Genomic DNA, 13,315 nt, shown 5'->3' with positions numbered 1-13,315 from the left:
AACAGCACTGTCCAAGGCCAGGAATACAGCTTCTATGGGACCTGATAATATCCCTGGCTGCATTCTACATGAACTACAGAGTGAACTGGCACATCACCTGTGTGTCCTATTCAATCACAGCCTCACCTCAGGCTTTGTCCCGACCGAATGGCACACTGCTACAGTCATCCCTCTCCACAAAGGGAGGAGCAACTACAGGCCCTTGGACCTATCACCCCATTAGCCTGAGGAGTCAGATATGCAAAGCTATGGAACGCATCATGAACATAAACAAGAATATAGGGAATCTCCCAAACTCTGGGTCTCGCACAGTTTGGTTTTGTGAAAGGTAGATCATGTCTGTTCAACTTGGTCGACTTCTTTGAGTCAGTCACCAGAGCTGTGGATGAAGGCAAGGTTACAGCCTACCTTGATCTGGCAAAGGTCTTTGATACCATTCCCCACTCAGGAATCATAGAAAAACTCACTAAGCTAGGCATTAACACCTATATCACTAGGTGGGTTGCAAACTGGCTCACAGATGGAACCCATGGTGTGAAAGTAGCTGACTCTAAGTCAGACTGATGACTAGTCACGAGTGGAGTCCCACAGGGTTCGGTCCTGGGTCCTGTCCTGTTTGGTATCTACTGCTCTGAAGTCCAGGCCAACACGAAGGAACTCTGGCTGACAAAGTTCACAGACTATTTCAAGTTGGGAGCTATTATTAATTCCAAGTGATGTTGACATCCTACAGAATAGCCTCACTGAGACCTGTAACTGGTGTCAGAACCATGGCCTTAAGCTCATCCCCCTTTGGGAAAAACCTGGTTCCCATGAATTACCATATCGATGGTAATCCACTGAACACAGAAGGCGTTAGAAGAGATCTGGGAACACAGGTTGACAGCAACCTCTCTTTTGATCACCACATTGCCACGGTGTTCAGAAAGTCCTTCTGTGTGGCATATCTCATTATTAAGGATCCAGGAAGAAAGAGGTCATTGTCTCCCTCTACTCTTCGCTCATTAGGCCAATCATAGAGTACAATGCCCCATTTGGCATGTACCTCACTAGACACCTGCAACACCTCACTAGACACCTGCAACAACTGGAGAGGCCACAAAAGTACCTCACAAAGAGGATCCTAGGCCTTAATCACTTGTCCTATATGGACAGACTAAAAACACTCCAACTATTCTCTGTCTCATAATCGCCTACTTAGAGGCAATCTCTGCTTGACTTACAAAGCCATGTTTGACCCAACTCTGTTAGAAATGCTACATCTAAAGAAATCCCAATCCTTCCGCACCACATGCTCCAGAGACCTCAACCTCAATACCACAACCAACAGAACGTACTGGAGGGACAGGTTCATAACCCAGAGACTGCCCATGCTATAGAATAGACTTCCCATACATGTCAAGCAGAGCACCTTGCTGACTATCTTCAAGAGAAATCTTGATGAATGGATGGGAAATAGAAAATTCACCCCGGGATAACTGCAGTGGCTGTACTCTACAAAGGCCCTGGGAACTAAGGTCAGGTGGCATGATGTCAAGGTAATCCCATGTCTAGGCTTGTAAAGGCCCCAGGGCCATTAGCCTAGTACACACCTATGAACCTAATATACAATGACACACTTAATGTAAATAAACATTGTGACCTCATTACGTTTTAGTCCGCTGTGAATGTAACCTACAGATAACCAGCGAGACAGCTCAAGTAATGCCTGAAGTTGCGAGACCATTGTAACGTTTCTAGGATTTGGATCTACTATACAGTCCCCAGGTTTTGAGGTGACAAGGCATTTCATTTTATACAGTACCACCATGTTTTCATCAAAAATGCTTATATACAGAACGCCTTAGCTTTAAAGAGAAATGTGTTAATTGTTATGAATAAAAAAGGGAAGATTTAATGAGAAACCAGCTCAATTAATGCTAAAACACTACAGAAACTTATGGATGCATTTTATCAGGCAGGGACCAAGGGAAGCTGAACTTAATGCATTTTTTTGGATGGCTGACCTCGGTAAGGGAAAAAAAAAAAACTGATGGAGGAAACAAAGATTAGGACTGATCTGATGAAAGTGGAAGCATTTTCCTGCAGTTTCCTTTAAATCTGAAACTTAGCATGAAACATAGAAAAGGAGTTGAATTTTACGTTATAACAAGACTATTTGCGTAAAAACAGTTAAACAAACAACTCATCCTCCAGTCCTTCATCTAACAGTTAACGGTGACATTTCAACAAAATATCAAAGCACAACCACAAAATTATCACACTCCAAAGTCTGATCACCAAAAAATTTAAATCTTTAAATATTATACACACGCACACATACATTACTGACAGCACATAATACAATTAACTTTTTTCCAAAACGTGATTACAAGAAATGGTGAAGGAAACAAACCATTAAAAATGAAAACACCTAAATAAAAATATATGTTTTGAAGGGGGAAGGTCTTCCTTCACCCTGTGACTCTCTACCTGTATACCAACTCCAAGGTCACACAACAGTGGGGAAAGGGCAATTTCCCAAACCCTTCTGTAGTGAGATCATGCACAACAGAATACTAACAGTTTGATCAGATGACTATTCAATTTCTAGTCCCGTGACTCAGGCTGTTTGATGAACTGAGTATTTGATCAAAATGCAACACACCCATAAACAGACACTACGCATGCAGTTGTTAGTAATGCAGGTTTGCATACATAGTCTGTGTGCATGTATTAATTTCTAAATATATACAAAACCTAATCCACATAAACTACACACACAAATAAGGGTTTCATACCGTTAATGTCAGTTTAGGGCTCACAGTAGGTAGTGTGTAGGATATGTTGAGGAAACAAGCGGTGAAATTCTTTTTATCACATTTAGGTAACTGGGAGTATGTCAGAACGTGAAAAGTTTCAGAACTGCAGCTGTGTGTGTTCATGCATGTGAGCGAGTATTTTTGGTTGAGGGTAGCGTAGTGGATAGCTTTAGTGTTCTCCCTGTGTGCGCGCACTCATGGTACTGTTAGAGAAAGGGTGTTTACATACCTAATGTGTAGGGTTGGGTGTAGTAGGTAGGGAAAGGTTATTTACAGACCTAATGTGAAGGTTAGGGTATGGAGGAGGGGGGTGTTAGCACTTGAGCAAAGGGGTGCTACACTCCCCTGCTTTGTGACTGCCAACCCTAGCCCTGTCTCTTAACACCAGCCTTACAAATTATAGCCATAAACGCTCTTTCCCTAACACTTCTACTACATAAAATGCATCTGCAAGTTAATGGGTTTGTTACTGATCATAAAAGGTTATGGTTTATTTCTTCTTGCAACTTTTTTCCTGATCAATAATGAATTGCCTACACTCATGTGGTTTAGGGCTTTTTTGTGGAATGTTGTCTTAACCATGAGTATGCTGACCACCATGTCCAACCATGAGTACGCTGACTGCCATGTTCATTCAGCAGTCACACAAACTGTATACATGCACACACATTCAAATGTATACATTTGTAGTACACAAACACATTCAACATCTTTCAGTGCATACATATCTATGCACCCCACACAATTTGTCTGAAAAGTGCTCCCTTCAGAAAAGGTCTTAAACTCACAACTATTACGCTACTAAAAGTTTTTATTAAACCTTTAATGACACGTCACACGTCAGAAATTTATCATCACTCCTACAGCACCAAAGCTACAAAAAAAAAAAATCCTGTCATTTACTTTACCTGCTAAAAAAAAGAAAGCACAAACAAAGGACATTGAAAATAAATACATACATATCCCTTTAACACTGTAGCCCACCTAAAATAACACACAAATCCCAAATCTACAGTTACTTTAAAAAGGCGCAGACAATCTCCATCCAAAAATGTGCCTCCTAAAAATCAAGCACCTTCAGATAAAATAAGCTAAAAAAAACAAGTAATTCTATAGTTTTGGTGATGCTTTCTAGTTTATCCTCAAACAATTCCCCTCCACACACAACTCCCCAACAGTAAGCCACCCTTAACATACTCCAGCCATAAAATCTGATGAAAACTACTACATGCCCTAGTCCACAGAAATGTTTGTCTTTTCCCGGTTAGGGGTAGCCACAGCAGAACTCCGGTCCGCTAATGATTGGCAGTTGATTTTTATTGTGCTGAGTTGCCAGCCCGACGCCCAACCTTCAGAGAAGGCACGCCCATTCACGCATGTCTTTCGGAGGCCACTCAACCGCAGGGAGGACATGCAGACTCCACACAGAAGGCACTTCAGCAGAGAATCGAACAAGAGCACCTCTTGCTGTGAGGCAACAACGCTACCACAGAAATGTACACATTAAAATTGATAGGAAACTAAAAGGCCAACTGCAATCTATAAAGGAAAAAGTAAGTGGGAGTGGGATTCTGGTTTATGTGACTAAGGGAGTCGGAGACTTGGGTTTGTGACTGCCCCCCTCCCTTTTTTTTTTTTTTTTTTTAAATATGGCAATGTATCAATCACCAGACCTCCATAATTACATACTGTTGACATGTACACAAATTATAAATATATAACTTTTATAAACACAAATTATAAATATATAACTTTTATAAACCCAATTCTTACATACATGTGTATTGCATACTTGCATGGATAAAAAATACACAAGATATTTGTTCATAGGTAGGTACTAGGCTATTGGCCCTAGGGCCTATATAAGCCTAGCCAAATGTACCCTGGCTTTCGCCACCCAAGAAAATTATTTTCCTGTTCCATTGTCGAGCAGAGCCACAGAAGTGATCCCCGGGGTGAATTTCTCATCTCCCATCCAATCAAGATTTTTCTTGAAGAGTGCTAATGAGGAGCTTTGTTTGATATAGATAGGTAGTTTGTTCCAGAGTATGGGAAGTCTCTGGGTCAGGAATCTATCCCTCCAGCATGTTCTGTTTATTGTGGTGACTAGGTTTAGGTTCCTAGAGCGTGTAGCTCGTAGGGATTGGGATTTCTTTAAGTGGAGCATGTCTAAAAGCTCTGGGTTTGACATAGCTTTGTGTGATGGGCAGAGATAGTCTCTGAGTAGGCGATATGCAACGGAGTAAAGCTGCAGTTTTTTGAGACGGTCTGCACAGGGCATCTCTTTGAGGCCGGTAATCCTCTTTGTGAGGTATTTCTGTGGCCTTTCCAGTTGTTGTAGATGTCTTGTGAGGTACACACCAAAAGGGGTATTGTACGCTATAATGGGTCTAATAAGTGACGAGTACAGGGGAACAATGACCTCTTTTTTTCCAGGATGAGAAACCTTTTGTGACAAGGTGTGCCACATAGAAGGATTTCCTGACTACTGTGGCGATGTGATTATCAAAGGAGAGACTACTGTCCACCTGTGTCCCAAGGTCTCTTATCACACTTACGGTGTTAAGTAGACTACCACCTATGTGGTGGTTCATGGGTACGGAGTTTTAACCAAAAAGGATGACAATGCACTTTTTGGCATTGAGCTTGAGGCCATGGCTTTGACACCAGGCATCTGTCTCAGCGAGGCCCTTTTGTAGGATGTCCACATCTTTTGGAGTTTTGATTATGGGCTCCTAGTTTGCAGTCATCTGCGAACTTCGTTAGCCAAAGACCTTCTGTGTTGGCCTGTACTTCAGAGAAGTAGATACCAAACAGGAGGGGACCCAGGACTGAACCCTGTGGTACTCCACTTGTCACTGGTCTGAAGTTGGATTTGGAGTCTGCTACTTTCACAGTGTGGGTTCTGTCAGTCAGCCGGTTGGCAACCCATCTTGTGACATAGGGATTTATACCTAGTTTAGTGAGTTTATCTATAATTCCAGAGTGGGGGTGTCGAAAGCCTTGGCGAGATCTAGATAGGTTGCGTGAACCACCTTGCCCTCATCTACGGCTTTGGTGACTGCTTCAAAGAAGTCGATCAGGTTTAGGAGACATGATCTGCCTTTTACAAACCCGAACCAGGTGGGGTCCTGAGTTTGGAGATTACCAATGTCATGGTTTATAAGTTCCACGATGATACGTTCCATAGCCTTGCAGACCAGGCTCGTTATGCTAATGGGGCGGTAGTTTCCGGGGTCTGTGATGGCTCCCCTTTGTGGAGTGGGATAACTGTTGCTGTGCGCCATTCAGTGGGCACATAGCCTGAGGTGAGGCTATGATTGAACATGGTACTTAGGTGGGGTGTAGTTCAAGTAGAACACAGCCTGGGATGTCGTCAGGTCCCATGGATGCTGTGTTCTGGGCTTTGGATAGTGTTTTTTTTTTTTTTTTTTTTACCTGTGCAGCCGTGATTACAGGAACTTTGCATTCTTCTGGTATAGAGATGGGCTTTTTAGGGGACGACAGAGGGGTAAATTAGCACTGAACCTATCTGCCAGGATGTTGGCAATATCAGTTGGTTCTGTACATTTAGTGCCATTTTGCTGCAACTCAGAGCAGATCTGGGTGTTGCCATGGAGATTCTTGACATAGCTACAGAATGCTTTGTGGTTGTCTTTAGAGTCAGTGGCGATTTTGTTTTCGTAACTAGCTTTGGAGGATTTTATGAGGGATCTCAGCTTCTTACTGAGGCTGACCAGGGAGCTTCTCCAATCATGGGATTTTACTCTTTTTTGCAACAGTTTCTTTCTTCTGTTCTAGAGTTTGTTTATGGCAGGGGACCACCAGATTGGATTTTTTTTTTGGAGGATAGCATCTTGGTTCTGTTAGGGATTGCACGATCCTTGCACTCGTGTAAGTGCTTATAAAGTATATTTGTGTAGGATTCAGCAGTCATACATTGTCCGTCAGCATGGGTGTCGTGAAGTTTGCCACTTCTGTCTTAAGAAGTGTGAAGTTGGATTTTGAGAAATGTTTTACTGTGGTTTCCCTAATGGGGGGTGGGGGAAGGATGTGGATGTCTAGGGTGATTAGCTTGTGGTCGGATCTGACCAACGAGGAATTGACCTCTGGTGTGGAGCACTGATTGCCCATGTTGGTAATAACCAGGTCTAGGATATTGCTGCCTCTGGTGGGGTGTGGATAAGTTTATCCATGGCACTGGAATTTATGAATTCCAGAAAACGTTGAGCACAAGAGTTGGTGCACGAGCAGTTTTCCCAGTTAATGGTAGGGTAGTTGAAATCGCCCATTATTAGGGTGCTAGGTTGTACTCTAATATTTTCCAGTGTATTAAAAAATGAGGAGGGAGTATCCTGGGGCATGGTGGGGGGGATCTGTAGCAAGCTACAATTTGGATTGCGGTCTTGCCCAGAGTTAGTTGCACTTGGATAATTTTGGATGCATTATGCTGAGCAACTAGCCTGGAGGTGTGGATATCCTTAATGAATTTGGACATGCCTCCGTCTTTAGTGTTTCGGTCCAGGTTAGGTGGCCGAAAGGTGTGGTATGAATATAGCCTGGTAATGCACAAGTACTTTCTGGAGCCTTGAACCAGGTCTCTGTCACTGCACAGATGTCGATGTTCTCCATTTTAAGGAGTGCCTCGAGAGTGCATTTTGAGGTTTAGACTTCTAGCACTGAGTAGCAATACCCTCAGATTATTCTTGCCTGTACCCGTTAGGTGGTGAATTTGTCAATTGAACCTTGCCTAAAAAAGGCACTATAGGGGTGGCTAGAGCCTTAGCCAGTATCCGGAATCCCAGGGACGACAGGTGCAGGCCATCTCTGGCAAAGCACCGTGGCTTGTCAATCATGTCATCCCAGGCAGACAGATACTGGATCCCCTTAGAATGACACCAGAAGCTTAGCCAATTGTTGAAGTCAATCATTTTGTCCTTGTACTGTGGTATCATTCTGGGTGATGGCAAGATGCTACTCAGGGCTAGGGTCAAACCTGCCTGGGCTACAAGATCGGACAGACCCTCCGTGTCCCTTTTTCATGTAGTCCAAGGAGGTACATCTTAGGTCATTCACACCAACATGGACAATGACAGTCATATTTGTACTTGTTGTGGAGTGACCTGAGTGCATGCGTTATGTGGTGGATCCTGGCACCCGACAGGCAGCTGACAGTAACTTTCTCCTTGTTTAGCCTGGTGAGTGGAACATCAGTGTGCCTGACTATAGAGTCACCTATGACTAGAGTGTTGGGTATGTTGTTATGCCTTATGGGCTGTGGTTGAGTGGCACACTGAGTTTGTGGGCTATGTGTCATTTGGGTTGTGTTGGGGCGGGGGTTGGTTGTGTTTCTGCTTTGGAGGTCCCTGTTGCTTGGGCAGGTTTTTACTGAGAGCCTCCGCGTAGGTTTTGAGGGACTATGTGCTGAGTGTGGTGTGGTGCAAGTGTTTACCCTCTCCTCTTGACTGTCTAGTCCAATCTTGGGTGAAGAGAGCTTTGCTTCCAGTTTGGCTATATAAGTGCATCTCTCACAGGTTGTAGTGTTGAGTGGTAGGAGGACAGGATTGTCTGTGTAGGCAAGTCTTTCGGCTTTTCCCGGTTAGGGGTCGCCACAGTGGAACTCCGGTCCGCTAATGACTGGCAGTTGATTTTTACGTGCTGGCAGGAGGCAATTACTGCATTGCCCCAAGATGCCCAGATTCATCAGGTAGATAGGAGAAAACACCGGGAGCTGACCCTTAGACATGCCTGAATAGGTGCTTATTTGTTAAGTAGTATAAACTGTTTTCCTCTAGACAGTGAGGAAAGTTGAGTGCTGTAGTAATTTGTAGCTTATTTAGTGCTTACAATAAGTTCTGAACAAGTGCTGAAACAAAAAAAACTGGCTAGTTCTAAGAAACAAAATTAAGCTAGAAGGCTTCCCTCCAACACAGAAAGGCTTGGGGGCCTAGAAGCTTACAAATAGTCCTGGCCACAGCAAATCTATGTCCAGGCTAGACTAACCACAGGAAAGGCAGGAAACATTTTTTTTTAGTGGAAAGAGAGAAAGGAGTAGCAGAAACTAAGCTGATTGGCCTTCTCAAATGCTCTCCCTGTACTGGGTAGAATGAGGTAATGACACTAGACTGGGAGGAGGGTCCCAGATCAAATTTACACTAGGGGTGGGCAACTGAGAAGCCACCAACTATAAAAACACCATACCAACAGGGTGGGTGGGAAACAAACTGCAGAAATGTTTCTCACAGCAGAAAAGCAGCAGTGAGCCTTTAAATGAAAGTTTTAAACAGCTAAAGGAGCCTCTAGAAAAAGAGTTTGAAACAACCCAACAAATGCTTAATAAAAGTGGACAATTTCCAGTTAATACCTCACACACAGTGAGACTAGCTAGAAAAATATACAGTACACAAAGTGCTATAATTAACAAAGAAATAAAGAACAAAATAAGCAAAAAAACAGGATACTTAATGTTATATATTATACAAAAGTGAGACACTTTTATGACGTCAAGAACTCTTTCAAACCCCCCCCCCCCCCAAAAAGAAAAAAAAAATCTTTGCTTGGCAATGACAAAGCAAAAACAGATCTCACCAGCTTTCAATATGAAAGTGAAAGTAAAGGAATAACTTACAACAGGAGTGAGCAGTTACAATAGCTGTCAAAATTGTAGTGCTTTTATTTAAACAACCTCAAATCATTAATAAATACTGAGCATTATATTAAATATGCAAAAAAATAGTAGTGCAAGCATCCACACTTGCATCACTTTTGTTACAGCTCTAAAACATAAGAAACGTGCGTTTTGGCCATCTAAAAGCAAAAATCTTTTAGTCAAAAGAAATACTTTTCCACAAGCCACAAAACTGAATAACAAAATGAATCAAGTCATTTGTCACCTAAATTCAGAACTAAATACATAGCAGAAAAAAAGGAAGAAGAAGAAGCAGGAGCGGCCTTAGGTCAACTGGTGCCCTAGGCAAAAAGGCTCCACAGTGCCCCCCACAACACCACCCAGTGCCCCCATCCTGGTCTACCTACATCAAAAAAATACTGGAAAAGCACCTCTACTAGAGCGGCGCCCTAGGCGGCCGCCTAGTTGGCCTATGCCTAAGGCCGGCTAGGAGAAGAAGAAGCCTATAGGGACTACATTTCTATCCTACTAGCTGTTGATAAAGCAGGCGACTCGTCTAGGGAACATCAGCCACAATCTGAACCAGACGCAAAACAATACGACAAAATAATTAATGGCAAGACAACACACAGTGAGCAACAAATAAGTACCTACATTCGGTTTCCTTACCGTTCTTAAGAAAGTTAAACGTAGCAAGAGAAAAAAAATGACAATTCAATGAGAACAGAATATTACATGTAGACATTTCAAAATTTCTTCTTAAAGGGATCAAAATGCACACATTTACAATTATCACACATTCAAAAGATCAGTTTTCTTAATCTGGTCCTATAAAATATCTCCCCCTTGTCTCTGGGCCAGCTAGAGCTGCAAAAGGCAGGAGAGTCCTCTTTGTTCATCTTAAATACGGGTGCCCCATCATAACCACAACCTCTTAAAAGAAGAAAAAAAAACTAATCCACTCATTGAAAAAAAAAAAAAAAATTGCCATTTCATTTCCAATTCCTCCCCTCAGCAACACTACTACACCACCCTTTTCAAGGCCAAATTGCCAACAGTTTCCTACAGAGGTAGTCCTAGGGTCTTAACTTCTTGCAGACAAACTCCATAATAAAACCATCCCCTACAATCTCTATAAATTAAATCCCTCACTCCAGACACCCCAAACTAAACTGCACTATACTGACCATTCCTTCTTCATTCTTGCTCCCAACTCAGGCAATCCCTCTCCCTTCACCTCAAAGAAGTTTCATCTTTCTCCATCTTGAAGCTCAATCGAAAAAAGACATCATAAAAAATCTGACTGCAAGTGCTTTTCCAAACACATAATCTAGCTCGCTCCTCACCTGCATCAATTACACTCTGATCTTCTATTTTCAGCTGCTGCTACTTCCCTCTCATATTTACTGCTAAAATTAATTTACATTTGATTTTCTATTCTGACAATTTTATTGTATCAATTGTTTAGGGGATTATCTACCTTTTGTAACTACTCTGCGTTTGTGAATTTGTTAAGCCTAAGCAATCACACCATGTGAGAATCAAACCCTGCACTGTGTATTTGTAAAGTAAACACCTTAACCATTGTACCCTCCTCCCAACCCAAAAAGCCACCCGGATTTGAACCAGGGACCTCTTTATCTACATACAAATGCTCTGCCACTGAGCTCTACCCACATCTCGCAAAACGATCTCTTTACTAGAATCAAACCTTACTTCTCTTTTTCAGTTAGTTCAGACAGTTTACATGTGCCACAAAAAAGCCACCCTTGCAAGGGGCATCCGGACAAGGGTAGTCAAATGCTCTGGCAGTGAGTTATACCCCAATTTGACAAAAGCCACCCTTGAAGGGGGCCACCCACATTTGAACCAGGGATCTCTTGATCTGCAGTCAAATGCTCTTCTACTGAGCTACACCCCAATTTCATAAAAGTCACTCTTGCAGGGTGCACATAGATTTGAACCAGTGACTTCTTTATCTGCAGTCAGATGCACTTCCACTGAGCTATACCCCCCTTGCACGGCTTTTAAACAAGGTGAGCTGTCAGTGGCTGTGCCTTAATTACAAATATCTCACCTATATAATAATACTCCACCAAAACTATTTATCTTCAAGAAAGACGTTCATTAACAATAGCCTGTCTCATTCTTACAGGAACGGCACTTTGGAAGATAATTCAACACATACCTCTCAATGAATCAGGGTCAAATCCAAAAATAATCAGAAACATTTTAAAAACATTAGTACTACGAAACGTTGCTACAATAAGATACTATGAATCAATATACATCTTCTGAAATAAAACAATACGTAACGACAACAAATAATTGTAATTCACCATATAGTCTCCAAAAGTAACCAATTTTAGGAGGGATTACATGGAACAAAAACAAAACTTGAACCATAATCAAGGTCAGTTAAGTACTACTTTTCAATCCCTTCAGGAAAAACAACAGCATTCAATCACTTCTATCTGCAAGTTGTCGGTTTCTAACATTCGCCATACTACAGTAAAGCACGTTATTCAGATTCAGGCACTTCACCTATAAGGACCAACACTTAATGCTCTGTGACTGGCCTGACACTATAATTCACACAAAACCTGCTTTTAGAAAAACTGGAGAATACAAAAAGTGAACACCCCATGCGTTCTACAACACATCTCCTGCATATGTAAACATTTCAGGAGACTTACCACATTACTTCCTCAACCTTTTCTCGCCATTATATTTTAACTTGGTTTATACAGTCTCACTATTCCTCACTTACCATGATGACAAACTTCAAATGCAGACAACAGTACTGAATCCAGTAATCTCAGAATTTTATATTACAGAACACTTGCGAGTTCAACTCAACGCTCTGTTTTAGGCCCACCCCTCTAATGTTGTCGCTAGGTATAGTAATAAGTAGCCTGCAATACAATTGGTCAAACTGGTAGTATGTCAGACGGGCACTGTATGTGTTAAAAGCAAGTTAGGTTAAGCCCCGGCTCGGGAAGTTAAAAGTGAATAGTCACGGTGTGTCGCTGGGCATGATGGGATTATTTTTTTAAGGTAGTTATAAAGTTATATGCAGGAGCGACTTTAGGTCAAGTGCTGCCCTAGGCAAAAGGGCTCCACGACATCCCTACCACACCACCCGGTGCCCCCATCCTGGTCTGCCTATATTAAATAAATACTGGAAAAGCGCCCCTGCTAAAGCGGTGCCCTAAGCGGCTGCCTAGTTGGCCTCTGCTTAAGGCCGGCTAAGCTTCTTAAAACAGGAAATTCATCCCTGGTGTGGCACCCATGCCAGTAATTGACACAGAGACAGAGTGTAAATAGGGTTGAAACCTCTTCAAATGTGGAGGAGCATTTTATTTGTCTTTGTGGAAATGTGGGCTTTTGTAAGACAAACGATACCCACAGCCGGTGCAAAGTACCGAACTTGAATTTTTTGCAAAATAAAAACTTATTCCTTTAACATGTGACATGTTTATACAGTTTCATATAATACTTAACGTTTCTTTTGTAAAAAAAATAATTGTTTACATAAACTTAGGAAAGATGTTTGTCTTAAAACGTCATGACATTGCCATTAAAGTTTTCACTCCAGGGCCCAAAACAGGGAAACTTTTATATATTGCTTTTACAAACTCAGAAAGTTGATAGACTTAACAGGTTTTGCATTAGCATGAATTTCTGAAGGAGTCGCGACTGGAGTCCCACAGGATTCGGTCTCAGGACCTCTCCTGTTTGGTATCTACTTCTCTGAAGTCCAGCCCAGGCCAACACGAAGGGACTCTGGCTGACAAAGTTTGCAGACAATTGCAAGCTGGAAGCTATTATTAACTCCCCAAGTGATGCTGACATCCTACAGAAAGGCCTCACTGAGACCAACGAC

General features: G+C 42.2%; 1 protein-coding gene across 1 annotated transcript in view; it reads right to left on the bottom strand.

Moving 5' to 3' along the window:
* The window catches only part of PSMB3 (proteasome 20S subunit beta 3), a 530,078-nt gene extending 517,737 nt beyond the window's left edge, over positions 1–12,341 (bottom strand). The window contains exon 1 of the mRNA XM_044055288.1: positions 12,200–12,341. Coding sequence (XP_043911223.1) covers positions 12,200–12,202 — 3 coding nt within the window. The 5' untranslated portion in view covers positions 12,203–12,341. The remainder of the gene's footprint in view (positions 1–12,199) is intronic.
* Between the last annotated feature and the right edge of the window lie 974 nt (positions 12,342–13,315).

This window comes from Protopterus annectens, chromosome 13.part0 (assembly GCF_019279795.1).
Source record: "Protopterus annectens isolate FY-2018-M chromosome 13.part0, PAN1.0, whole genome shotgun sequence".
NCBI classification, from domain to species: domain Eukaryota; kingdom Metazoa; phylum Chordata; order Ceratodontiformes; family Protopteridae; genus Protopterus; species Protopterus annectens.
Note: the sequence above shows the minus strand (reverse complement) of the source record. Positions and strands in the feature narration are given on the sequence as shown.